The following is a 24,574-nucleotide window of genomic DNA, read 5'->3' on the forward strand; positions in this document are numbered from 1 at the left end:
CTCACTAATCTGCTGCCAGGTAGGAAAACAGGATGGGGAGTGAGGGCATGGTCCTGGCAACAGGGGAGGAGGGGACAAGCAGCTCTAGGATGCAGTGGGGGGTGGGCGGTGGTCACAGGGGTTTGATACTGTCATCCTTCTGTCTGAGGAGCAAGCAGTGAGAATCAGCTTGCTAGAGGGGTATGTGAACATAATCTAGGGGAAGACTTCACTGGATCCAAATGCCTGGTGGTGTTTCTAGGGGTGCAGCCAGATGTCACAAGGGGCAGCAAGCCTCCAGGTGACTCTAAGGGCCAATTCCCACAACCCATGTGCAACAGAAGCAGCCAGTCCCCTTGGAATCTTTTTAGAGACACTCTTCTGAGCACAGTCAGTAGTAATTCTCCAACTCACATGCATATAGGACCTGCCCAGAAAACCTGCTAAAGATGCACACCCCAGGGCCCCACCTTCAGAGATGCCAAGCCAGTGGGCCTGCACTGGGGCCCAGGAATCTGCATTTTAATACAGTGCCCACCTCGAGTAATCCAGATTTGCCTAGCCCAAGGACTGCGTGTGTGCGTTCATTCGCTCAGTCGTGTCCTACTCTTTGCGACCCCATGGACTATAGCTTACCAGGGTCCTCTGACCATGGAATTTTCCAGGTAAGAATACTGGAGTGGGTTGCCATTTCCTTCTCCAGGGGATCTTCCCAACCCAGGGATGGAAACTGAGTCTCGTGCCTGCGTTGGCAGGTAGATTCTTTACCACAGTGCCACCTGGAAAGCCCAGCCCAAGGACTACCTCTTAGGAAATATTAAAGAGATTAAGTTGCCTGACCTAATATTCTTTTCTTACTTTTAAAGATAGCCAAATATCAAATAGGTTTTTTGTGTGTTTTTTTAAACCACCTATGGTTTATTGCTTAGAATGCCCTCTCCCCATCTGGCCAGCAGAAATCCTATGCATCTTTATTTTTTTTGCTGCATGACATGTGGGATCTTAGTTTCCTGACCAGAGATCAAACCTGAGCCCCCTGCAGTGGAAGCACAGAGTCTTAACCACTGGCCCACCAGGGAAATCCTTGACCCAATATTCTTAAACAGCTGTGATCATTCATTTCAAACACACTGAAATAGGTGATCACAGTAATTAGGTGACAGCAAGAGTCCAGGTAGGAATGCCAAGTACAGAGATCAGGAGACGCTCCGAGTCCATGCGCAGGACCCCCTCCCCAAGCCTCAAACTTAGCCTAACGTGCCACCAATCATGGGCAGGACCCCCTCCCCAAGCCTCAAACTTAGCCTAACGTGCCACCAATCATGGCTGGGACCCCCTCCCCAAGCCTCAAACTTACCCTAACGTGCCACCAATCATGGGCAGGACCCCCTCCCCAAGCCTCAAACTTACCCTAACGTGCCACCAATCATGGCTGGGACCCCCTCCCCAAGCCTCAAACTTACCCTAACGTGCCACCAATCATGGCTGGGACCCCCTCCCCAAGCCTCAAACTTACCCTAAAGTGCCACCAATCATGGCTGGGACCCCCTCCCCAAGACTCAAACTTACCCTAAAGTGCCACCAATCATGGGTGGGACCCCCTCCCCAAGCCTCAAACTTACCCTAAAGTGCCACCAATCATGGGCGGGACCCCCTCCCCAAGACTCAAACTTACCCTAAAGTGCCACCAATCATGGGCAGGACCCCCTCCCCAAGTCTTAAACTTAACCTAACGTGCCACCAATCATGGGCAGGACCCCCTCCCCAAGCCTCAAACTTACCCTAAAGTGCCACCAATCATAGGTGGGACCCCCTCCCCAAGCCTCAAACTTACCCTAAAGTGCCACCAATCATGGGCGGGACCCCCTCCCCAAGCCTCAAACTTACACTTATGTGCCACCAATCAAGAACTCTAATCTGCAGAATCCACATCTGGGGGAGAAGGGACTGCAGATATTCCTATAGACTCTTCAATAAGCAAATCCACACCTCACTTTTTAAAACACATTTCAGATTGTCACAGGGGAGCATTCCAGACTTAGAGAAGAATCATTTTGTTCCGGACATGAGTTTTATCTCTGTCCTAAATCCTTTTTGGAAGGAGGTAGGAAGTAGCAGTTCACATCGTAAATAAAGTGCCCAGTGATAACACAAAGAGATGACGTGAGTACACCGCCCTTACGTCAAACAGGCCCCTAGCTCAGCTTTCTCTGACAAGCTCCCATGGGATTTTAGGCAAGTCACATCACCTCTGGTATTTCTCTTCAGTCCATAAAGAGAAATGTTATAAAAACAACCTCTCTTAGGAATAAGGCATAGATTAGTAAGTGACTCCAAAGTTCTGTTACAAAATAAAATCCTGACCCATGCAACATATAACAATGTTCTCAGAAAAACACTATTAGCACTTTTACATAGTACATAGTACTTGAGGATCTTGCTTTTAAATAATCAAGAGAATTCTTCACAGATATCAGGGTGAGGAGATGAAACTACAGCATTTTTAAACCACTTTTAAAAATTGAAGTATATCTAACTTACAAATTTCCTGTTAGTTTCAGGTGTACAACAAAGTGATTCAGTTATTCACACACATATGTCACTGTCTAGGTTTGTCATAGCTTTTCTTCCAAGGAGCAGGCATGTTTTAATTTCATGGCTGCAGTCACCATCCACACACACACACACATATATATATATTCTTTTTCAGATTCTTTTCCATTACAGGTATCACAAGATTGTGAACACAGTTCCCTGTGCTATACAGTAGGTCCTTATTGTTTACCTATTTTATACATAGTAGTTGTATCTGTTAATCCCTGCTAATGCCTAATTTATCCTCATCTCTTCAGTAACCATAAATTTGCTTTCTACGCCTGTGAGTCTATTCTGTTCTGAAAATGAGTGAAATTGTGTCTTTTTTTTTTTTTTAGATTACATATAAGTGATGTCATATGATATTGAAACTACAGTATCTTTTTAAAGTGTCTGAACTTACTAAGGAAATACACAAATAATGTTTTAATACACTTTGGGGGTGCTTACTCAGTGGCAGGTAACTCAGCTGACTCATACCAGGGCCACTGCCGGGCTCCTGAGAACCACCCACAGGTGGTTCTATGCTATGGACTCAGCTCTGTGCAAAGTGCTGTCGGGGATGAAAGAAAAATTTGACCCATTCTGCCTTCAACAGGTTTATGGTCCTCCTGGCAAGGCAAGACCTGGACAGGGCCAAAAACAAGAGGAGATGTAACCCAGGAAGGCTGTGGACTCAGGTGGTTGGCGCACAGGAGGCTGATCTGCAGGTCAGAGGCTCAGCCTTGTGGTGGGCACAGCGGCTCATTCTGCTCATCTCACAGAGACGGCTCCTGGTCCCACCAGGATGGCACAAGGGCACGTGTGGATCAGAGTCAACTCACGGCCCAGCGGTTGCCCAGCTCCCTGCCACCACTTGGCCAGTACTGGGTCTTGGGGGCAAAACCAGCTGAGTCCTCCCAACTGAAAGCATAGCCCACCTGCACACCATCCTCCTCTATAAACAGAACAAAAGCCATTTGTTTACTTCCCACAGCTGGATGGGGCATGACCTGAAAGACAGTCAGGCATGGGAGGACAGCCTGGACCCCAGAGGCTCCTTCCTGGAACACAGCAAAGGGTTCCCAGCCATGACCATCAGATATCTGGGCCGGGGCTCGAACTTTATAAACCATCACATGCTTTGCCCCCACAATTCTCCTTTTAAGAAATGACTCTGAGGTTGGGCTTCTCAAGGTACACCTACAGAACTGGGAAATCACAAGGGTGACTAGAAAAACAGGTCATATTAGGAAACAAATTTAGACCCTGCTAGGCTACCCAGCTTTTCCCTGCAGGAATTCCCAGAGCCTTTAAAAGGCTTTGCTCTACATTGTAAATCTTCAAGGGAAATGCACAGTATGTAGCAGTTTTCCAAAGATACCTGGCCACTGAAGATGTGCCTAGAGAGTGTTCCAGGAAACAGAGTTTGGGAAACACTGCCTTTAAGGCACTAAACCTGGGTAGAATGTTCACTGCAGCCTTAATAATTGCAATCATCATCACCACTATCGCCACAACAGACAGGAAACAATGATAACTTTAAACCACACTCAGCCTTCAACCCCATGAACACAGGCACCAACCAACCAAGGCAGTGGGCACGAGGGGCCCCCACGTCAAGCGTTCTTCCCCAAAAGGGACCCAGCACCCCACCTTGTAAAAAGATGGGGGAACCCCACAACTCATACCCTCTTAAAATCCATACCCCTGCCTGAAGGAGAAACGTCATTACTGGGTAAGGGCACCATCTGATACACAGTATTAATAAACTGTTTGACCCTCTTGAAGCTAAAAGCAAAGGTGACAGATAATGACCTCAAAATAAAAGCCTCTGCCATGATTTGTAAAAGCTCTGTCCACTCTTTGTAGTTTGTGACAATTACTGTTGACCCCTGAACAACAAAGGAATTAGGAGCACCCACCGTCCACCCAGGTGAAAATCTGAGTAGAATTCATCATGGGCCCTCAGTGTAAAGACAGCTTCTATGTATTTATGGATTCAATCAACAGGAGATGGTGTAGTTCTGCAGTATCTACTGCAGAAAAAAATCCACATCAAAGTGGACCCGTGCTGTTCAAGAAGCAAATGTTTATGTCTTAGGACTTGCCTGGTAGTCCTGTGATTAAAACCGTGCACTTCCATTGCAGGGGCATGGGTTTGATCCCTGCTCAGGGAACTAAGATCTCACATGCTGTGCAGCACAGCTAAAAAATTAATTATTAAAAACTTTAATTAAAAAATGTTTATGTCTTGAATTCAACTGGGCCTTTTCAAGCTGTACTTAAAAAATTAAAAACTCTGCCCTGCCCTTCAAGTTAACCCTTAAACCTAAGTTCCTTAAAGCTGTATTTAAATTCCTGGCATTTGAAACTCATATAGTATACATTTAACTTTTGCCCTCATTAAATAAAGTACATAAATGTCTGGACAAAGTTTTTAAAAAAGAAAATCCAAACTCTCCTACTCATCCCTCCCCTCTTCCTGTCTATGCTCCAGGGAATTTTATTAAAGATTGATTAGTGCTCAGAAGTAGAGCTAACCCTCCTGGGCTGACTCCAGCTCTCTTATCGGGCTGCCCATCTCCTAGAGTCTGCGCTGGCTCCTGCTGACCTCCGCAGGAACTGGCTAGGAAGGGGACAGGGTTCCTGAGGGAGGGGGCAGATAAGGATGAACTATTCCTCCATATTTTACAGCTACTGCTACTGACAATGTGAGCTCAGGCTGCTCCCTGTAAAACCAGACCCACATAATGGGAGGGTAGGATGACAGGGACCATCAGAAGGGCTGGGGAACAAGCGAGACCAGATTAAAAACTCCAATTCTCCCCACACTCAGATTGGTGGTATTTGTGGTAGATCAACTGACACTGAGCACCAAGTCTGAGATTAACAATTAAGAAAAGACAGAAAGGCTGGTCCCTGACCTCGACAAACTCACAACCAGAGACAGACATGGTGTGAGGAGGTATGAGGAGACGTAAGAAGATGTGAGGAAGTGTGACGAGGTGAGAGGAGACATGAGAAGTTGTAAGGAGATTTGAGGAGGTGAGAGGAGACATGAAGAGGTGTAAGGAGACCTGAAGAGGTATAAGGAGGTGTGAAGACTTGGGAAGAGGTAGGAGATGTGTGGAGGTGAAAGGTGTGAGGCGATTCGAGGTGGTGTGAGGAGACATGAGGAGGTGTGAGAAGGTATGAAGAGATGTGTGGAGGTGTGGGGTGTGAGATGATGTGAGGTGGTGTGAGGAGACATGAAGAGGTGTGAGGAGATGTGTGGAGGTGTGGGGTGTGAGGTGGTGTGAGGAGACATGAGGAAGTGTGAGGAGACGTGAAGAGGTATATGGAGATGCGTGGAGGCACGGGGTGTGAGATGATGTGAGGTGGTGTGAGGAGACATGAGGAGGTGTGAGGAGACATGAGGAGGTGTGAGGAGACATGAGGAGGTGTGAGGAGACATGAGGAGGTTTGAGGAGATGTGTGGAAGTGTGGGATGTGAGATGATGTGAGGAGGTGTGAGGAAACATGAGGAGGTATGAGGAGATGTGTGGAAGTGTGGGGTGTCAGATGATGTGAGGTAGTGTGGGGAGACATGAAGAGGTATGAGGAGACATGAGAAAGTATGAGGAGACGTGTGGAGGTGTGAGGAGGTGTGAAGTATGAGAAAGTGAGATTATGGGAAGATGAGGCTGTCTGAGGGGAACCTGGACTCCCTGGGATGGGTCAGGGGGGCAGCAGGCTAGGCTGGGATGCGAGTCCAGGTGAGGAAGGAGGCAGCAGCCTGAAGTCAGTTAAGACAGGTGCATGCCCCTGGTAAGAGATCACAGAAGGTTTTCAGTAGAATCGACACACGATCACAAATCAGAGCTGTGCTTCAAGGTCGGGGGTGGGGGTGGAAGGGGACCAGAGTCAAAGGACCAGACTAACGGTTCAGAGAGAAGTTTGTGAAAACAGAGGTGGGTGTTTATATGGAAATCGAAGACAGAATGTAGTCGAGGGGATGCCTGGGTCTGGGGGCTTGGGGAGAAATGGGGTGACTGCCAAGGGTTCCAGGATTTCTTCTGAGGGTGACAAAAAGTGTTATGAACTTTTATGAAACAAAACAGACTCAAAGACATAGAGAACAGACTTGGGGTTGCCAAGGGGGATGGGGTGGAAGGGATGGACTGGGAGTTTGGGGTTAGCAGGTACAAACTATTACATTTAGAATGGATAAACAAGATTCTGCTGTATAGACAGGGAACTACATTCAACATCCTGGAATAAACCATAATGGAAATGAATACAAAAGAGTGTATGTATGTGTGTGTGTGTATATATATATATATGTATATGAGTGTGTGTGTGCATAACTGAGTCACTTTGCTGTACAGTAGAAATCAACACAACTTTGTAAATCAACAATACTTCAACTTTTTTTAAATGTTCTGAAACCGATGGTGGTGATGGCTGTTCAAGTCTGTGAACATTCAACTTTACATGGGGAACTGTATAGACTGTGAATTTGTCTCAATCAACATAAAGTAGCAGAAAGGCAGGAAAGAGGCAGGCAGCAGAGGGGCCGGGGAGCAGCACATGGGTGGGGAAATGGGGAGAAGGAAACCCGGGTGCAGGACCATCAGGGTGTTGGATGCAGCCCAGAAGAGGGACAGGATAACTGCAGAGAGCTGGGCCTGGCTCTGGCAGATGGGAACATGCCCGCAGGAGGAAGTGGGGAATGCTGGATGGAAGGAGGCAGGAGGAAGTGGGAGTGGGGAGTCTATTCTAGAGCGTCAGCTACTCTTTAAAAATGTCTTTGTGAAATGAAAGAGAGATTATTCAGGGGCACTAGGACCAGGTTTAAGATCAGCAGTACAGCCCCGGGATTACAGAGCAGAGGGAGGGAGAGGCGGGAGGCTGGGATGCAGAGGACAGAGAGGAGCTGAGGAGCAGTTTCCATGGAAACGCTCATCCTGTGGTGGGAATAATGCATCTTCCTCTCACAGATGCTTGTTGGTCTCAGCATCACTTCCACGGCCTTTAAAAGTCCTACTTATAACAGATGCCCATGACAGGAAAGTCAAGTGACATTCTGAAGATTTAATTCAGGTTTGGGGAAGCAGAAAGATCACCCCCAAGTTGGCCTGAAGGAGGCTGGGGTGGGTGGGGGACAGCACACCTCTGTTCCCAGCCACCCCCCACTCTCCTTTCTCCCCCACCAGCCCCTCAACCAGATGCAGGCTCTGTGCCCTCTTGGCAACCTCAGGCCCTTCCCATCACCTCTCAGATGACGCAGGAGTGCCCAGAGAGCCGCAGCCTATGACGTACTCTCTTGACAGAAGCACAAAGGTTCCAGAAGCAGCCGCTGCCCTGGGCCTCCCTCCCCTCATAAATTACAGCCCCTGACCGCCTCACTGATTCTATTCCCAGCCTTTGAAGTCCTGCCTGCCTGCCTTTTCCTCCTACCAACCCCAGCTGGCCTTTGCTGCTTCACAGTAATTTCTCCTCAGGTCATACTGGCTGTTTTCTGGCAGGAAGGTCTGAGGCTCTTTCCTGTGGGGATGACAAGGTCCCTTGTGCATTAAGCGAAACTAAACAAAAGTAACCTCTTCTGTCCCCAGAGGCAGTGATGGCTGTGATGGCTCAGTGAAGCACTATGCCTCCAGACCTGTACGTGATTCACAATTTCTCTAGGTAGCCACTTTGCTTTACAAAGTCCAGCCCCCGCCCCCCTCCCCAAGGCACGACCCATGTCAACAGAGTTTCCATTTCGGTGCCACCACCTCCTGAAGGGCTGTCCTCTTAGAAGCAAACAGGCAGGTGAGCACTTTGCAACCTTCCCACCCTGAACAGGCTTCAGACCCCAGGCCCAGGCTGGACTCTTGGTCCTACATCTGTGATCCTCCCAGGGGGCTAAGGCCCCTGGAGACTCTCAGAGCAACTGAGACGGTCTGCAATCCTATGCGCACCAAACACAGACCCATGTCTAAACCAACCTCTGCCACCCCCATACTATTGTTAAGTGTATGTATGCAAATTCGTTTGAAAATGTTACACATTTATGGTAGGTTTAAACTTTACTATAAACCATGTCACCTACACAAAGAAATAACCTAACCAAAACTCCTGAACCTACCATGAAGTTCAGTTCCTTTGACACTGTTCTGTTTGCTCCAGGGCATTTTCTTTTATTTATTTTTTTAAAGGTTTTATTTTGATGTAGACCATTTTTTAAATCTTTATTGAATTTGTTACAATACTGCGTCTGTTTTATGTTTTTGGTGTTTTTTGGCCATGAGGCATGTGGGATCTTGGCTCCCCAACCAGGGATTGAACCCACACTCCCTACATTGGAAGGTGAAGTCTTAACCTGGAAACTGGGTTTCCAGAGAAGTCCTGAATTTTATTTCTAATTAAAAAAGAAAACACACCATTGAAGCGCCCAGCATCTCTCTCCTTGGCTCTGATCCCACAGAACAGAGAGAATGTCCACCTGACTTGGGTGTTCTGAGAGCCAGCAGGCTCCTACTTTTAAGAGGATAAATAATACATAGTCCAGTCTTGCATGGTGTCTCACTTAGAATCAATGCTTTCCATCCCCTTCTGCAACTTGTCTGTTCACCTGTCCTGAGGAGTTTGCAATGTATCGATGCCGAAACACGTGGCTCTCCTTCACGTGTTCTAAGGGCGGTATCCCCACTGTCTGTAGGTCACAGATGTGTGTCCATTTCAGCAGAGAGACATCTAAGGATTGTTAAGAGTGTGGGACTTTCCTGGTAACTCCAGCAGTTAGGACTCAGCTCACAGACAGGGCCCAGGTTTGATCCCTGGTCAGGGAACTAAGATCCTGCAATCCATGCAGGATATATTTAGATATACATAAAACTTAAAAGGGGCTTCCCTGGTGGCTCAGATGGTAAAGAATCCACCTTCAACGTGGGAGACCCAGGTTTGACCCCGGGGTCAGGTAGTTACCCTGGAGAAGGAAATGGCGGCCCACTCCAGTATCCTTGCCTGGAAAATTCCATGGACAGAGGAGCCTGACAGACCATAGTCGACGGGGTCGCCATGACAGAGTCAGATATGACTGAGTGACTAAGCAAACACACACACCAAAAAAAAAAAAAAATGTTAAAAAAGTGTGGACTCTGGAGCTGGTTTCCCTGGGCTTGAATCCTGGCTCTACCAGGGATCAGCTGTGTGACTTTAGAAAAGTTACCTAACCTCTCTGTGCTTCAAGAGCCTCATCTGCAAAATGAACCTAATAACACTGCCCATCTCATAGGTTTCTCTGAGGGTGAGGAGAACTCACACAGAGCACTCACCTATCAGATACCTTCTCAGTGTTTACGTGCGTGGCCTCTGCTGTTCTGATTATTATTAGTTCCGGCTTTTGCTCTCAAACCACGAGTCTAAGTGCACAACTACCAAACTGTGATCATAAATGCTCTCTTGACCATAAAAGGCATTTTCATACTCAAAGAGGCTGGGAACCACTGACATATTCACCATGTGTGCGCGTGATCCCTCTGCGCTGCCCACTTCCTGATATATTGGGGAAATTATGCAAAGCCTGAGGCCCCGGGCTCCCTGGCTGACAGTCATTAGTCTGTGTTTCCACATGCTGAGCATCCTCCTTCACCACAGCAGGGTGGCTCAACCTGCATTTTGTTTATTTCTGGAACCTGCTGAATCCAAATGTAGATGTCTCCCTTTCTGTAGCAATCCCTGAAGAGCAAGACGGGTCCAGCATTTCAGGTCTCCTCTCTGAGACCACAAGGGCCGGGGTGACATCTCTACGTCTGCGGACCCTGGCCATGTGTTTAAAGCCATAAGATATATGAAATAGACAACCACCAGAGACCTATGACATAGCAGAGGGAACTCTGCTCAGTATGCTGTAACAACCTAAATGGGAAAAGAATTTGAAAAAGAACAGATATATGTAAAATGGAATCAGTTTGCTGTAAACCCGAAACACATTTTTTTAATTAATTCATTTTAATTGGAGAATAATTACTTCATAATATTGTGATGGTTTCTGCCATACATCAACATGAACCAGCCACCGGTATACATATGCCCTCCCCCCATTTCTGAGCCCCCCTCCCATCTCCCTCCCCACCCTATCCCTCTGGGTTTTTCCAGAGCACCGGTTTTGAGTGCTTCATGCATCGAACTTGCACTGGTCATCTATTTTACATATAGTAATGTACACGTTTCAATGCTATTCTCTCAAATCATCCCACCCGTGCCTTCTCCCACTGAGTCCAAAAGTCTGCTCTTTACGTCTGTGTCTCCTTTGCTACCCTTCATGTAGGATCGTCGGTACTGTCTTTCTAAATTCTATATATATGTGTTAATATACAGTATTTTTCTTTCTCTTTCTGACTTACTTCACTCTGTATAATGGCATCAGGTTCATCCACCTCATTAGAACCGACTCAAATGCATTCCTTTTTATAGCCAAGTAATATTCCATTGTATATATGTACCACAACTTCCTTATCCATTCATCTGCCAATGGACATCTAGGTTGCTTCCATGTCTTAGCTATTGTAAATAGTGTTACAATGAACACTGGGGTACATGTGTCTCTTTCAATTCTAATTTTCTTGGGGTGTATGCCCAGCGTTGGGATTGCTGGGTCACATGGCAGTTCTAGTCCCAGTTTTTTATGGACTCTCCACACTGTTCTTCATAGTGGCTGTACCAGTTTGCATTCCTACCAACAACTAAAACAAAACTGTAAATCAATAAAATTTTTAAAAAAATTTTAAAGCCATGGAACCCCATGATAGAAAAAGGTGTATGCTGTCCACATCATGACATTCTGGGTGCAGCAGCCAGGAGCCAAGGCATGGTCTGTGTCCCCACCTGGCTGGGTGTGACAGCCCCCAGGGAGCCGACTAGCTCCCAAGGGCAGGTCTTCACCCTGTCACCTCCTGCCTTTGAACTTGGCAAGTGCAGGGCTCAAGGAGCGAGTCCTGCTCACTGCCCAGTCTCACACTGACCGCTGGGACACAGAGCCCCCTTAGGCGAGCTGCTTTCACATGCGAGGGGCTTCTCAGGGGGCTCAGTGGTAAAGACCTCACGTGCCAATGCAGGAGACAGGGGTTTGATCTCTGGGTTGGGAAGATGCCCTGGAGGAGGAAATGGCAACCCACTCCAGTATTCTTCCTGAAGAATCCTGTGGACAGAGGAGCCTGGAGGGCTACAGTCCATGGGGTCACAGACAGTCAGCCACAACTGAGAATGCATGTTTCACATGTGATCTTGGGATCAACAATGACGCTGCCTCTTCTCTGAACCTCAGTAAAGCCCAGAACTCCCTGGGAGCATCCTCAGCCTTCATCCGCCCTCCTGAGAGCTTTCCCGCCCAGTCCTGTCCTGTCCAGCTGAGCCAGCACCCGATAGCCCTCCTTAGGTTCATGCACATTTGCACCCTACCCCCACAGTCAGCCTGGGAGCCCCAAGCAGGCAGGAACTCAGCCTCATACCTAGCCCCCACTTCTCTCAAGGCCCTCTCACAAATGATGAAAGGACGAGGTCTCAGTGGAGAAGGGCATCTCCACCTGACCCCTCCCTTCCTGAAAGCGCCTCTCCTCTAGTTCCCAGTGGTTCAGCCAAGCTCCTCTTTCCTCCAGCCCTGCCCCAGCAGCTCACCAGAGCCTCCCTGTCCCCAACAACTGAACCATGGCTCCGTCTACCCGCGCAACACCCTCCAGGCAGCCCTGCAAGCTCATGGCTCCACAGTGGCCAAGTCAGGCCCGCAGGCACCACCCATGAGGGCTGGTGACCATCTCAAGGCCTTGAAGGGTACGCTCGTCCAAACAGCCTCAAAGTCACCTAACACGGCACCAAATCTGGCCTTCAGTTGCCCTGCTTTTTCCAGTGGCCTCTCTTGCCACCCGAACATCTGTGTCCAGGTGTGGAGCTGGCCAGACTGCCATGAACTTGCCATTTTTGTTGCTGGCTGCACTTGGCTTACTGCATCTCAGTTCCCCACCCAGGGACTGAACCTGGGCTCTCAGCAGTGAAAACCCTGAGCCCTAACCACTGGACTTCCAGGAATTCCCTGAGCCTGCTTTTCTTCTCGTCCCTGAGAAACTCTCTCTACCTCCCCGGGCCTCAGTGCTTCCCGTAAGATAAGGGGGTCAGAACTAGAGTTCATCACGGTGACTTCTGCTTTTCAAACTGTGACGCAAACTTCTCAAGAGGGCAGCCCCACAGGGACTGGCAGTCTTGCTTCAACTGGGAATGAGCCCAAACTGGTGCGGAGGAGGGAAGGGATGTGGAGCCAGCCACCCCTAGGGCTTCCCCGGGTCCCCTCACTGGTGCGGGTGGAGACGGAACAGGACCCATGAGCCTTCCTGGCACACATCTCCCTCCCTGGACTCATAAATGGGAAGGGCTGTGGCCACGCAAGGTACCATCATGGTTATATGTTTCTGAATTGCTCCTGCCACCATCCCAGCTCACAGTTTACCAGCCAGGGCCCTGCCCATAATTGTTCTAAATGTGCTTAAATAAGGTGACACATCATTGCAGGGTGAGATACATTTCTCCACCCAGAAGCCTAAATGGGTTACCAGCCAGCCAGACCCCACGGCTCTAGGAAGAAGGTTCTGGTGTGGCTACAGCAGCATTGTGCTGTCTCACCACTGGACCCCGATCCTCGAAGCAAATGATGTATAACTACAAAATAGGTTAACAGTGAAGAAGCCTCAAGTGTATTTTTTTCCTGCAGAAAATAACTTTCTGCCTCAGAAGGAAGGAGAATTCTGAGAATTCTCTTGTCCTTCCCGGGAGCAGGGTGGTGTTTATTTTGAACTTTGCATCCCCAGTTAATTCACAAGTTGAAATCCTAACCCCCAGGGTGATGGTGTTAGGAGGTGAGGGCTCTGAGCACTGAGGTCGCACGAGTGGAGCCTTCACAGGTGGGATTTGTGCGCTTATCAAAAGGAACTCAAGGAGCCCCCCTCTGCTCTCCACCACGTGAGGACATGATGAGAGGTCAGCTGTCCACAGGCAGGAAGAGGCCGTTGCTAGAACCTGACCCTGCTGACACCCCATCCTTTGGACGACTATCAAAAAGTCTACAAACAATAAATGCTGAGTGAGAGAGGGTGGAGAAAAGGGAATGCCCCTACACTGCTGCTGGGAATGTAAGTGGGTGCATATGGAGTATGTTTACCATACTCCATATGGTAAACAGTATGGAGGTTCCTTAAAAACTAAAAACAGAGTTATCATATGACCCAGCAATCCCATTCCTGGGCATATAGCTGGGGGGGAAAAAAAAAAAACAATTCAAAAAGATACACATACCCCATTGCCAAGACATGGAAGTAACCTAAATGTCCATCGACAAATGAATGGATAAAGAAGATGTGGTATGTATATATAATAGAGTACTACTCAATCATAAAAAAGAATGAAATAATGCCATTTGCAGCAACATGGATGGGCCTAGAGATGATCACACTGAGTCAGACAGATAAAGACAAATATATGACATCACTTATATGCGGAACTTAAATTAAAAAGAGATACAAAAGAACTTATTTACAAAATGGAAACAGACTCACTGATTTAGAAAACAAACTTATGGTTACCCAAGGGGAAAGGCTGGGAGGAGAGAGAGAAATTAGAGGAGTTTGGGATTAACATATACATACCACTGTAAATAAAACAGGAAACTAACAAGGACCTACTGCATAGCACAGGGAACTCTATTCAACATTCTGTAATAACTTAAATGGGAAAAGAACGTGAAGAAGAATAGATACATGTATATGTGTAACTGAAACACTGTGCTGTAGACCTGAAACTGACATGACATTGTAAATCAGCTGTACTCCGATATAAAATAAAAATTAAAAAAGAAAGCAATGGATTGATGATTAAAAAAAAAAAGAAGAAGAAAAAGAAAAGAAATATCTGGTGTTGAAGCTGCCCCAGTCGGCAGTGTTCCGTTGTAGGTGCCAAGCAGACTTAGGGTCAGAGGATGCTCCAGTATCCTGCCCAGAGAACTGCCAGGGGGACCCCCTCCAGTAGAAGGAATGTGGTGACAGAAATTGCTCATGGGAGCGAGACACAGGTCTGCAGCTAGGCTGCCCCCAACTCACCGCGGGACACCAGGCAGGGACACACACGACCAGGGCGGAGGGGGACAAACTCACATCCCATCAGAAGCAATAAAGGGGAACTTCTCTGGTGGTCCAGTGGTTAAGACTCTGTGCTTCCAATGCAGGGGCGTGTGGGTTCAAACCCCGGTTGGGGAACCAAGATCCCACATGCCATGTGGCATGGCCAAAAAAATTTGAAAATAAAAATTAAAAAAAGAAGCAAGGAAGGGAACTGAGAACATCCCAACCCAAGTAGGGACAATTCAAGAGGAAGCAACGAGTGCCACCAACCCTGCAAAGAGCAGTGTGTTATGGGAGGGTTGACACCATTCACAGGGGCCCCGAGAGTCAGGGCCAGCCCTCCCACCTTTGCATCCCTGGTGGTGGCCTGGATCCCAGGAAGCTGCCGTGAACAAAGGAGGGTAAAAGGATTTGACTTACACTAATAGTAGCAAGGAGATTCCCCAGCACCAGTGCACACACTGGTTTGATCCCCAGGTTGGGAAGATCCCCTGGAGAAGGACATGGCAACCCACTCCAGGATTCCTGTCTGGGAAACCCCATGGAGAGAGGAGCCTGGCGGGCCACAGTCCACGGGGCTGCAGAAGAGTCAGACATGACTTAGCGACTAAACATGACAACAAGTAGCAAAGCCACCTGTTCTTTGTCAAGCATGTGTCCTGCAGGCAGAATTACAGAGATGATGGAGTGAATCAAGGCCCCAACCTTCCCTCGGAAACATCTCACTCACGGTGGACACCGTGAGGACCGTCACTGAGTCACAGGGGCCGCTGGCACCAGAGAGACAGAACTTATGTGGCCTGTTCTCCCCACTCAACGCCAAGTCCCCTGAAGGCGGGAACCACATGTGACCATCACCCGGTCTGCACAGCCTGCAGGGAATAACAGGCCTCAGAAGAATGTGGTAAGTGTCCCTCCAAGGATCAGCACTTAAGTCACCTGTGGAAGATGCTTACGGCAGCATACCATCCAGCCCTGAAAAGGAAGGAGCCAGTGACCCACACTATGAGGCGGATGAACCCCGAAAACATCGTGCTAAGTGAGAGAAGCCAGACACGAAAGGCCACTTGGTGTGTGTTCTGGATGTGAAGTATCCAGAACGGGGGGTCTCCCAGGTGGCGCTAGTGGCAAAGATCCTGCCTGCCAATGCGGGAGACATGAGACTCAGGTTTGACCCCCGATTCAGGAAGATCCCCTGGAGGAGGGCATGGCAACCCACCCCAGGATTCTTGCCTGGAGAATCCCATGGACAGAGAAGCCTGGCAGACTACAGTCCACGGGGTCGCAGAGTCGAACACAACTGAAGCGACTTAGCATGCATGCGCGCATGCACATCCAGAGCAGACGGAGGGGGCCGGGGTGAGTGGGAAAAGTGGACTGACTGCTGAATGAGCACAGAGGCTGTTCCTGGAGTGACAAAAACGTTCTGGAACTGGACAGCAGTGACCATTGCACAAAAATGGGCCACGCTAAGTCGTACATATTAGAAGGGTTAATTTTACGGCACAGGAATGCCACCCCAAACCACTTGTCGAGTGAATGAAATGATCTCCAAATTCATGTCCTCAGACTGCACGACTCAGGATGGGGGTTCAGGGGCCAGCCAGGCTCCCATTCAGCCCATGCACCTCCCTGTCCGCTGCTGGTCACACACCACCACGGACCGTCACATCACCTGATGGGCAGCGCGACCTCTGGCATCTCTTAGGTCTGGGAAGCTGGGGGAGGGCATATGAGGCAGGGCGTAGGCCAGGGAGCTGATTTCAGCCCATGTAGACATTTACCCTGTGTTTAACACACTACGTAGCTTGATTGGTGGATCTGTCAACAGAAGGCGGGGAGCGGAGGACATCATAAGACGTCCAGCCCAAGGCCCCTCACCTGTGTCTCCCCTGGCTCCGCAGGTGGGGAGAGGACCCTCTCTGCGTGCCGTGGGTGGCATGCAGCTCTGTTTGTGTCTGTCTTCCCCTACAGTGTGCAGCCCCTCAGGGCACAAATCCAGCTGTCTCTGATCCCGGACACCTGCACACAGGTGACTGATGTGTTCGCTGAGTAAACGACACTCTGTAACCAAGAGACGAGAAGCCACAGCCTGTTACGGCTTGTTTCCAAAGTGCCCGAAGGACCTGCCCCCAAAACAGCGAGGCGACACACATTCGACTTGTCCGAAGTTTGTCCCAAGGACCGAGTCCAGCCTGCAATCTGTTATCCTAGGGCCTATGAGCCTAGAACAGCATTTTTTTTTTTTTAATCTTTTTAAAGAGATGTCTTAAAAAAAAAAAATTACACAACAGAGACCATGTGTACCTACAAGGCCTAAAATATTGATGTGGACACCATCACAACTTCCTTTCCTGTGCTTTCCACACCCAAGTTTAAGGAAACGAGCCACTAAGAGTAAAACCACGGGGTCATCTGTCCTCAGAGATTAACAGACTCTAAACTTCAGCCATGGGAGAAATCAAAAGTGAAATATTTACAAGCCTCTGTAGACCTCCAGGGGCACATACATGCCAGGGATGGTCAGCACTGTGTGCGGAGCCCATCCGTCCGGAGAAAATCGACCCGTCAGACCCACAGCCAAGAGGCTTCTCTCCTCTCCCTGGAGCTGCAAGACAATCAGAAATCGGGGGATGACAGTGGATTTTGGATCACATACTATGTCGTTCTCAAAAACCTAAGACTAAGGGATGTCATTCAGATGAGGGGCTGTCAATTTCATCGACGTGGCTCTCCGATCATCCTGCCCCTCAGTGCTTCACCCCGCACCTCCGAGCTGATGGCTCTGGGGACGGGAGAATGGGGTATGGCACAGCCCTCCGGTGGGGAGGGCACGTTGGACATGCCAGCACAACCCACCTGAGCAACCAAGAGCCTTAGAACGGTGCTCTCTTTCTGCCCACCTGCTAGTTCCTGCTTGTTTGACCACGGGAAAGTCAGGAAGGCAAAAGGATGCAGCAAAACCCTACAGGTGTGAGGGTTTGGGGGCCCCAAACTCAGGCTCTCAGTCACGTCCGCCTCTGTGTGTGTGTGTTTAATCTCTCAGGCATGTCCGACTCTCTGTGAACCTTTGGATCGGAGCCCGCAAGGCTCCTCAGTCCATGAGATTTTCAGGCAAGAATACTGGAGAGGGTTGCCATTTCCTTCTCCAAGGGATCTTCCTGGGCCAGGGATCGAACTTGCATCCCCTGTGTCTCCTGCATTGCAGGCGGATTCTTTACCCGCTGAGCCACTGGGGAAGCCCCTCAGATATGCTGAGAGGAGGCTAACTTTTCCCACAAGTGCTGAAGGCGTGAAATTTGGTTCCCCTGATGCTGCTGCCCTAATACACAGAAGCAGCCAAGAGTCAGGGGAGAGAGAACAAAGGGTGAGGGCTTCGAGGAAAGATCCGGGGAGACTGGGCTGTAAAAGTAGAAGGCTGCTTTATGGAGGTGGGGGACTTTTAGCAGTAAAATTAGGAGTTGACTTCCTGGGGGCTGCTGGTGGTAAATGGTAGACTGACCACTAATAAGGAAAACGTCTCACGAACCTGTGCGTGTGTACACACACATGCCACACACACAGCTCTGGCGGCTGTGAGCCCACTGAGCGGCCACAAGGAGCCGGTGCGGGGGCCAGGAGGCCACAGTGTGGTGCAGACGTGAGGATTCCCTGCGTGTGACTGCGTGGGCCCAATTCTGAAATAAAGTCCTTGGGACCAACAAACGCCTGCCCTGTGTGTACCTAAGCTTCTTACTCCTTCATAATCACCAAGAGGCCGAGAAGCTTCCCTCTTCACAACTCCTAGATGAGGGCCTGGCACACAACAGATTCAGCAAATGTTCCTGATGAAATGGACTGCCAAGAACCACAGCGAGATCCACTTAGGCCTGAGGTCACCACTGCCTCCTCCCTTGGCCTGGTGGAGGTAAAGACAGGGTCCCCGGATTAGATTTTCAGATGCCTCCTTGTTTCCTGTCAACAGAGATAAGGACCAGGATGCATTTTAAGGGGCCGGGGGAGGTGGGGGCGGTTGTTGTGTCCAGCAGGCACTCTTCCTGGCTCTGCGTGCCTAGCCGGGGACCCTGGACAAGTCACCAGGATCCTTGAGGCCTCGGTTGGCTGTGTGCAGAATGAAGGTGGGGCTTCTGGACCTCCCAGGCCCATCAGCTCTTGGGGTCAGGAGCCGCAGCCATGAGGAACCAATGACTTCCAACCTCTTTCCAAGGAAAGGCCCAGTGTCACTGCCATTCGACAAACATGAAAGTTGCAGGTTGGAGGGAAAAGTCATTTCAGTGACACAGTGGGTAATGAAGGGCCGAGCCAGTGCTGGGGCCTGACCTTCAGGACTGCAGTTTGGCCAGAGTCTGGTCTCTGGCTATTAAAAGCTGCAGACAGAGCATCTCAACTGAGGGAGAGGAGAGGATGAGGGATGCAGCGCCAACGCACCTCCTTTTACCTGCTCCAACCCGGAGGGCGGGCACTAGGGCCACCCTTGTCCTACAGCAGGTGAGTAATCCAGCTCTGCCCAGAGAGCCCAAGGAGGGCTGGCTCCTTAGGCTCCGGCCCCTGATTCACAGGTCTTTGCAAGCCCACCATGACTCCCTGGTCCACCACAGTCCCAAGCCCTCACCGTGAACTCTAACCTCCACCATGACCCCTAGGATCCCACAATGAGATGCAACACCCATCATGACCCCTAGGCCTACACCATGAGTTCCAACCCCCACCTTGACCCCCAGACTCCCACCATGAGCTCCAACACCCAACATGACCCCAGACCCCCACCATGAATTCCAACCCCCACCATGACCCCTAGACACCCACCGTGAGATCTAACCCCCACCATGACTCCCTGGCCCCCAGCAAGAGCCTCAGACACCCACAGGAAAGCCCCTGAAACCTCGCACCCACAGTCTTAAGGCATAGCAGGTTCTGACTCCTGCGTCACTGTCCGTTAGTCAAACCACCTCTTTCACAGGAGGGTTCACTTCTTTCCTTCCTCAAACTGGCCTGTAATGGCAGGAATCTGTCTCAGGGCTCAAGACGAGGCTGTACCAGGGGGAAGCTGAGCCCGCCACACTCCTTCACATCCAGGAACCCCAGGAGTTGGAGATCCAGGCCCAAAATTCTAGGGGGGGGGACAGCTGGGGGACATACCCACCCAGGTGTCACTGAGCTGCCAGGACCCTCCGACCCAGTTCTACAGACAGACCTGCCTCGCAGGGGACTTCACTGGCCCAGAAGCTGGCGGCCTTGGCCCTGGGGCCTCTACTGTACAGCCTGTGGGCGGAGGACCTACCACACCTCATGCACAGAGACTCCTGTTTACCTCAGGTCTCAGGGTCCTGCCCCTTCTAAGCCCCCTTTAAAAAGCAAATGAGCACTGAGCTAGAAGAACAGATTCTGGAGTAAATGCCTCCACTCCAGCCTCGGCCCTGCAAACTCCTAGAGCAGGAGTCTGCTGGACCCAGCAGGGCCCAGAGCTGGAAACAGCTCAGTGCCTGGGGCTTCAAGGAGAGCACAGACACTCGGAGCCAGACATACAGACGCAGGGCCTGCTAACGACTGAACCGGTCCCACCAGGAGCTGGAGAGAGCAATCTCCTGCGGTCTTCGGAACTGAAACATACTCTCCCCTAAATCCCTTGACTTATTACTCAGCTGTGTTGGATGTACACTTGGCATCTCCTCAATTGGATGCCAAGCTCCCAGAGGACATGATGTGACATTCAGAGTAGGGTATGCTTTCCCACTGTAAGAAGTTTCAAATACTGTACCATGAAGGATAAGCCTGGCACTCTGATGTCACGGACGTGGCTGTGATTCCTGGCTCTAGGGCTCACTGGCCATGTGACCCTGAGGGAGTCATATATAACCTCCCTGGCCCTCCTCTGAAAAATGGGGACATCACCCACCGTTCCTTCAGAGGGTAGTTGGGAAGAATAAATAAGACCGCTCAGAATCGTGCCTAGCACACAGCACAGGATTCTTCATTGTTAGCCAGTATCCCCCACCCTCCAAAACTTGATTTACTTGCTCTGAGAGGGGGCTCAGGCCGCAGTAATCCTTAATGCTCCCCGGCCATTCCAGTGGTTGAAGAACCTGACCTAACAGAAGGCATGGGGGAGGGGCAGGGAGAGAGGGATGCTGGAGCTGGGAGTCAAAGGGCGACCCATTTACAAGTCCCTGGAAGGATCAGACTGTCTGCCAGGAAGCCAGGGAACAGCTCGTCTGCCAGGGTGTCTGTGATGCCAGCAGTCGGTACCACCTCCTCCTGCCAGCCACCCTGGAGATATAAAGAAAACGAGACCTGGGAGTCATCAAGAAGCCAGGGCGGTGGCTTGTGGCCTCTCGGCTTGCGAGGCTGTCGGCCTGGTCACTCTTTCCCTCACTCAGCATTTACTCGCCAACCAGCAGATGGTGCAGAAAATGTGTGGCTCTGCGCCTAATCCAGCTCTGAGGGCAAAATTTGCATGTGACTACCAGACAGCCATGGCCGTGCTCTAAACTGTCCTTTTTTCTTCTCAAAAAGGGACCTGATCACACAACATGCAATCAGACCTCTGTCACAGTTCTTGAAGGAACATCAACATGCCTGAATCTTCCTGGAATCACCTGCTTTGGATCCAAAAAAAAAAAAAGAAAAAAGAGTCAGAGTGTCTGCACTGTAGCTGACTGCCTGAACTGGTTTTTGTATTTAAAAGTTGTATTTGGACAGATGACATACATGACTTGTGGACTGGAAAATATGTTGATACACTGGACGGAGGAGACTGGTTTATCTATAGATCCCTTTTGATAAAATTACAATAGCTACTTATGCTAGTTTTTAGCCAAAAGTGTTGCCTCCAGATTGTCATTCAGGGGCTCCCATTACACCAGAGTAATTCTTATTCTACCTTTTCTTCCTTTTTTTTTTTTCTTTTTTCCAACAACAGCATTTTTTTTCAAGATTTTTTTGAATGTGGACCACTTTTAAAGTTTTTATTGAATTTGTTACAATACTGCTTCTGTTTTATGTTTTGGATTTTTGGCTGCAAGGCATGTGGAATCTTAGCTCCCCAACCAGGGATCAAACCTGCACCCCCTGCATTGGAAGGTGAAGCCCCAACAGCATTTTCTTTTAATAAATAAGGACACTATTAAAAGGAATGTAATGCTTGCTGGCACAAAGCGTCTAGCCAAGCGACAGTTCTTAAACTCCCCTTACCAGGTGACATCACTGGCCTTCCCCCTGGACAGGGTCCCAGTGAAAATGGACATTTTAGTGCTTGGAAAGCTAATTGGAAGCAGAGATGATGATGCCGATGACAGTATTGTACTATTACACCTTCATACAATACTTAACATGCTCTTTGCAAGACACTTCCAATTATTGTACTTAAGTCAAGCGTCACAGCGGCCAAGTCAATTCACACGTTCTCCCATTAACTTATTAACAATCTGCTCATAAAAAGACTCCCCAGTGCCTGTAAAAGGGCGCCAGGAAACTTACGGCTCTTTCTCGGGGCCTCTCTGATGAGCTCAGGGCAACCCTGAGCTCTTGAGGCATCAGCTCGGGAGCTGGGTGCTACCCCGACGGCTGTGTAGCAACCCGGTGGAATGAGTGAGCAGGCTGCCCTTCAGCAGGGCTCCTATGCTGGAGGCCCCAAACATCCCATCCAAATCAGGGCAGTCCCACTCTGTCCTCAAAAAATGCCAGCGTCTGGCCCCAATCTGGAGGCCAAGGTGGCAGCCATTTTTCCATGCTGGTGGTCAGATGCTTTGGGAAGAGGGGACAGAGGGGAAACTGGAGTGCCAGTCTCCTTGGTGGGCACATCTCCCATCAGTACCGAGTCTGATGTGTGCACGGAGATGCCGGCGCGCCCTGCGCGCTGAGTGCTGCCGACCTGCGGGCAGAGGATGACTGGTGGCCGCCAGCCCTCGCTCTCCTTTCCCTTCCCCTTCTCCGCCTTCGGGATTGAGACGGCGTTACCTGGGACAAAGGCCTGCAGGTAGGACAGGGCTCGGACCAACCCAGAATCAATGCTTCCCCCCCTCCCCGCCACACACACACACACACTTGGCCCCGGGGCTCTGTGACCCGCTCCCGCGGCTGCCATCGCCCCCGCCAGGTGAGCGCCAGGTGTCTCCCGCCGGCGGGGGCGGCCTCCCGCGACTCACCTGCGTGAAATACAAGTTCATCAGCGTAAGGGTGAAGAACTGGAGGCACACGGGGAAGCAATAGAGCAGCCAGAAGACGAAGGGGCTGAGCGCGTTGGCCGCCACGAAGTCTCTGAAGTAGAAGGAGAAGAGGACGGTCCGCAGGGAGGCCCAGAAGAGGCAGAGGAAGAGGAAGACGCTCTGGTAGCTGAGCCGCTTGTGGCGGTAGCGCAGCACCAGCCAGAGCTGCGCGTAGATGAACACGAAGAGCAGCGAGTAGAACACGGTGTAGACGATGGTGAGGCCGAGCTTCACGTAGGGGGGCACGGCCGGGGTCAGCGTGGGCGGCAGCGAGTCGTTACGGACGGGGTCCCACGGCTGGGCCTCCATCGGGCCAGGGGCGCTGCGGCGCGACCCGGGCGCCCCGGCTTCATCTGGGCTCGCAGCCGCCGCCGCCACCCCCACGGGGGTCTCCGCGCATCGCGCTCCACCCGGAGCCCGGCGACTGGAGGAAAGAAAACAAGCCGCACTTCCTCCCCCGGCACCACATGATTCGCTGGGGCGGCCTCTGTCTGCGATTGGCAGCGCCGCGCCCGCCGCCCCCGCGCGCCCGCCGCCCCCGCGCGCCCGCCAGCCCCGCGCGCCCGCCAGCCCCGCGCGCCCGCCAGCCCCGCGCGCCCGCCAGCCCCGCGCGCCCCCTCGAGCACCGCCCCCGCCCCGCCCCCCGCCCGGCCGCCAAGCCCCCGGAGCCCCGCCCCCCGCCCCGCGCGCTCCGCGCCCCTCCGGCTCGGCTCGCCCCCGCGCGCCCGCCGCCCCCGCGCGCCCGCCAGCCCCGCGCGCCCGCCAGCCCCGCGCGCCCCCTCGAGCACCGCCCCCGCCCCGCCCCGCCCCCCGCCCGGCCGCCAGGCCCCCGGAGCCCCGCCCCCCGCCCCGCGCGCTCCGCGCCCCTCCGGCTCGGCTCGCCCCCGCGCGCCCGCCGCCCCCGCGCGCCCGCCAGCCCCGCGCGCCCGCCAGCCCCGCGCGCCCCCTCGAGCACCGCCCCCGCCCCGCCCCGCCCCGCCCCCCGCCCGGCCGCCAGGCCCCCGGAGCCCCGCCCCCCGCCCTGCGCGCTCCGCGCCCCTCCGGCTCGGCTCGCCCCCGCGCGCCCCCGCGCGCGCCGCCCGCCTGGAGCCCCCCAGAACCACCCGCTGCAGCGTCGCCCACCGCACAGATCGCCGCGCTTCGCGCTCTCCGCTGATGGTTACTCGTTGTTTTGCAACAAGAAGTTATTTTATTCCAACAACGACAAATGTTACCAAAAAATTTCTTTTTAACTTTCAAAATAAAACTTTCCGACTCTGTGGCGATGAAGTGACTGCCGTTTTTAAAACCTTTTTCATGCTGGAGTGATGTTTACTTCTAGATCCAGAAATGCCAAAGACAGGGTTTGTGTTTGTGAGGTCAGGTTTGTATACGCCGAGTGAGGAAAAGAATGGTCCCTATGACTGTCGCCTGCTCTCGGTGGTAAGCAGGGCTGTTTCCTCCCGGAGATCCACGGGGCCGCGGCGGGGTGGAGATGCTCACCTCTCACCTTCCGGGAAAGCAGCTGGGGCACCGGAGGGAGCCCCTCGGACCTCAGAGTGGGGGTGATCGCCTCTGATTCCGATGCAACCCGCGGTCTGCGCATCGGACAGACAAGCCCTCTGGTTTGCCGTCGCAGAGGAGTCGCTTCTCGAAGGCCATGACTCAGTTTACATCCCCAGGGGGGCTCTGTAGCATCACCTTAGGGGT

At 51.4% G+C, this 24,574-nt stretch overlaps 1 protein-coding gene across 1 annotated transcript in view; it reads right to left on the bottom strand.

Moving 5' to 3' along the window:
- Window positions 1-23,289, bottom strand: part of GPR137B (G protein-coupled receptor 137B) — a 54,750-nt gene extending 31,461 nt beyond the window's left edge. Inside the window, exon 1 of the mRNA XM_061161425.1 lies at window positions 22,826-23,289. Coding sequence (XP_061017408.1) covers window positions 22,826-23,194 — 369 coding nt within the window. The 5' untranslated portion in view covers window positions 23,195-23,289. The remainder of the gene's footprint in view (window positions 1-22,825) is intronic.
- Between the last annotated feature and the right edge of the window lie 1,285 nt (window positions 23,290-24,574).

Source organism: Dama dama, chromosome 15 (assembly GCF_033118175.1).
Source record: "Dama dama isolate Ldn47 chromosome 15, ASM3311817v1, whole genome shotgun sequence".
Taxonomy (NCBI): Eukaryota; Metazoa; Chordata; class Mammalia; order Artiodactyla; family Cervidae; genus Dama; species Dama dama.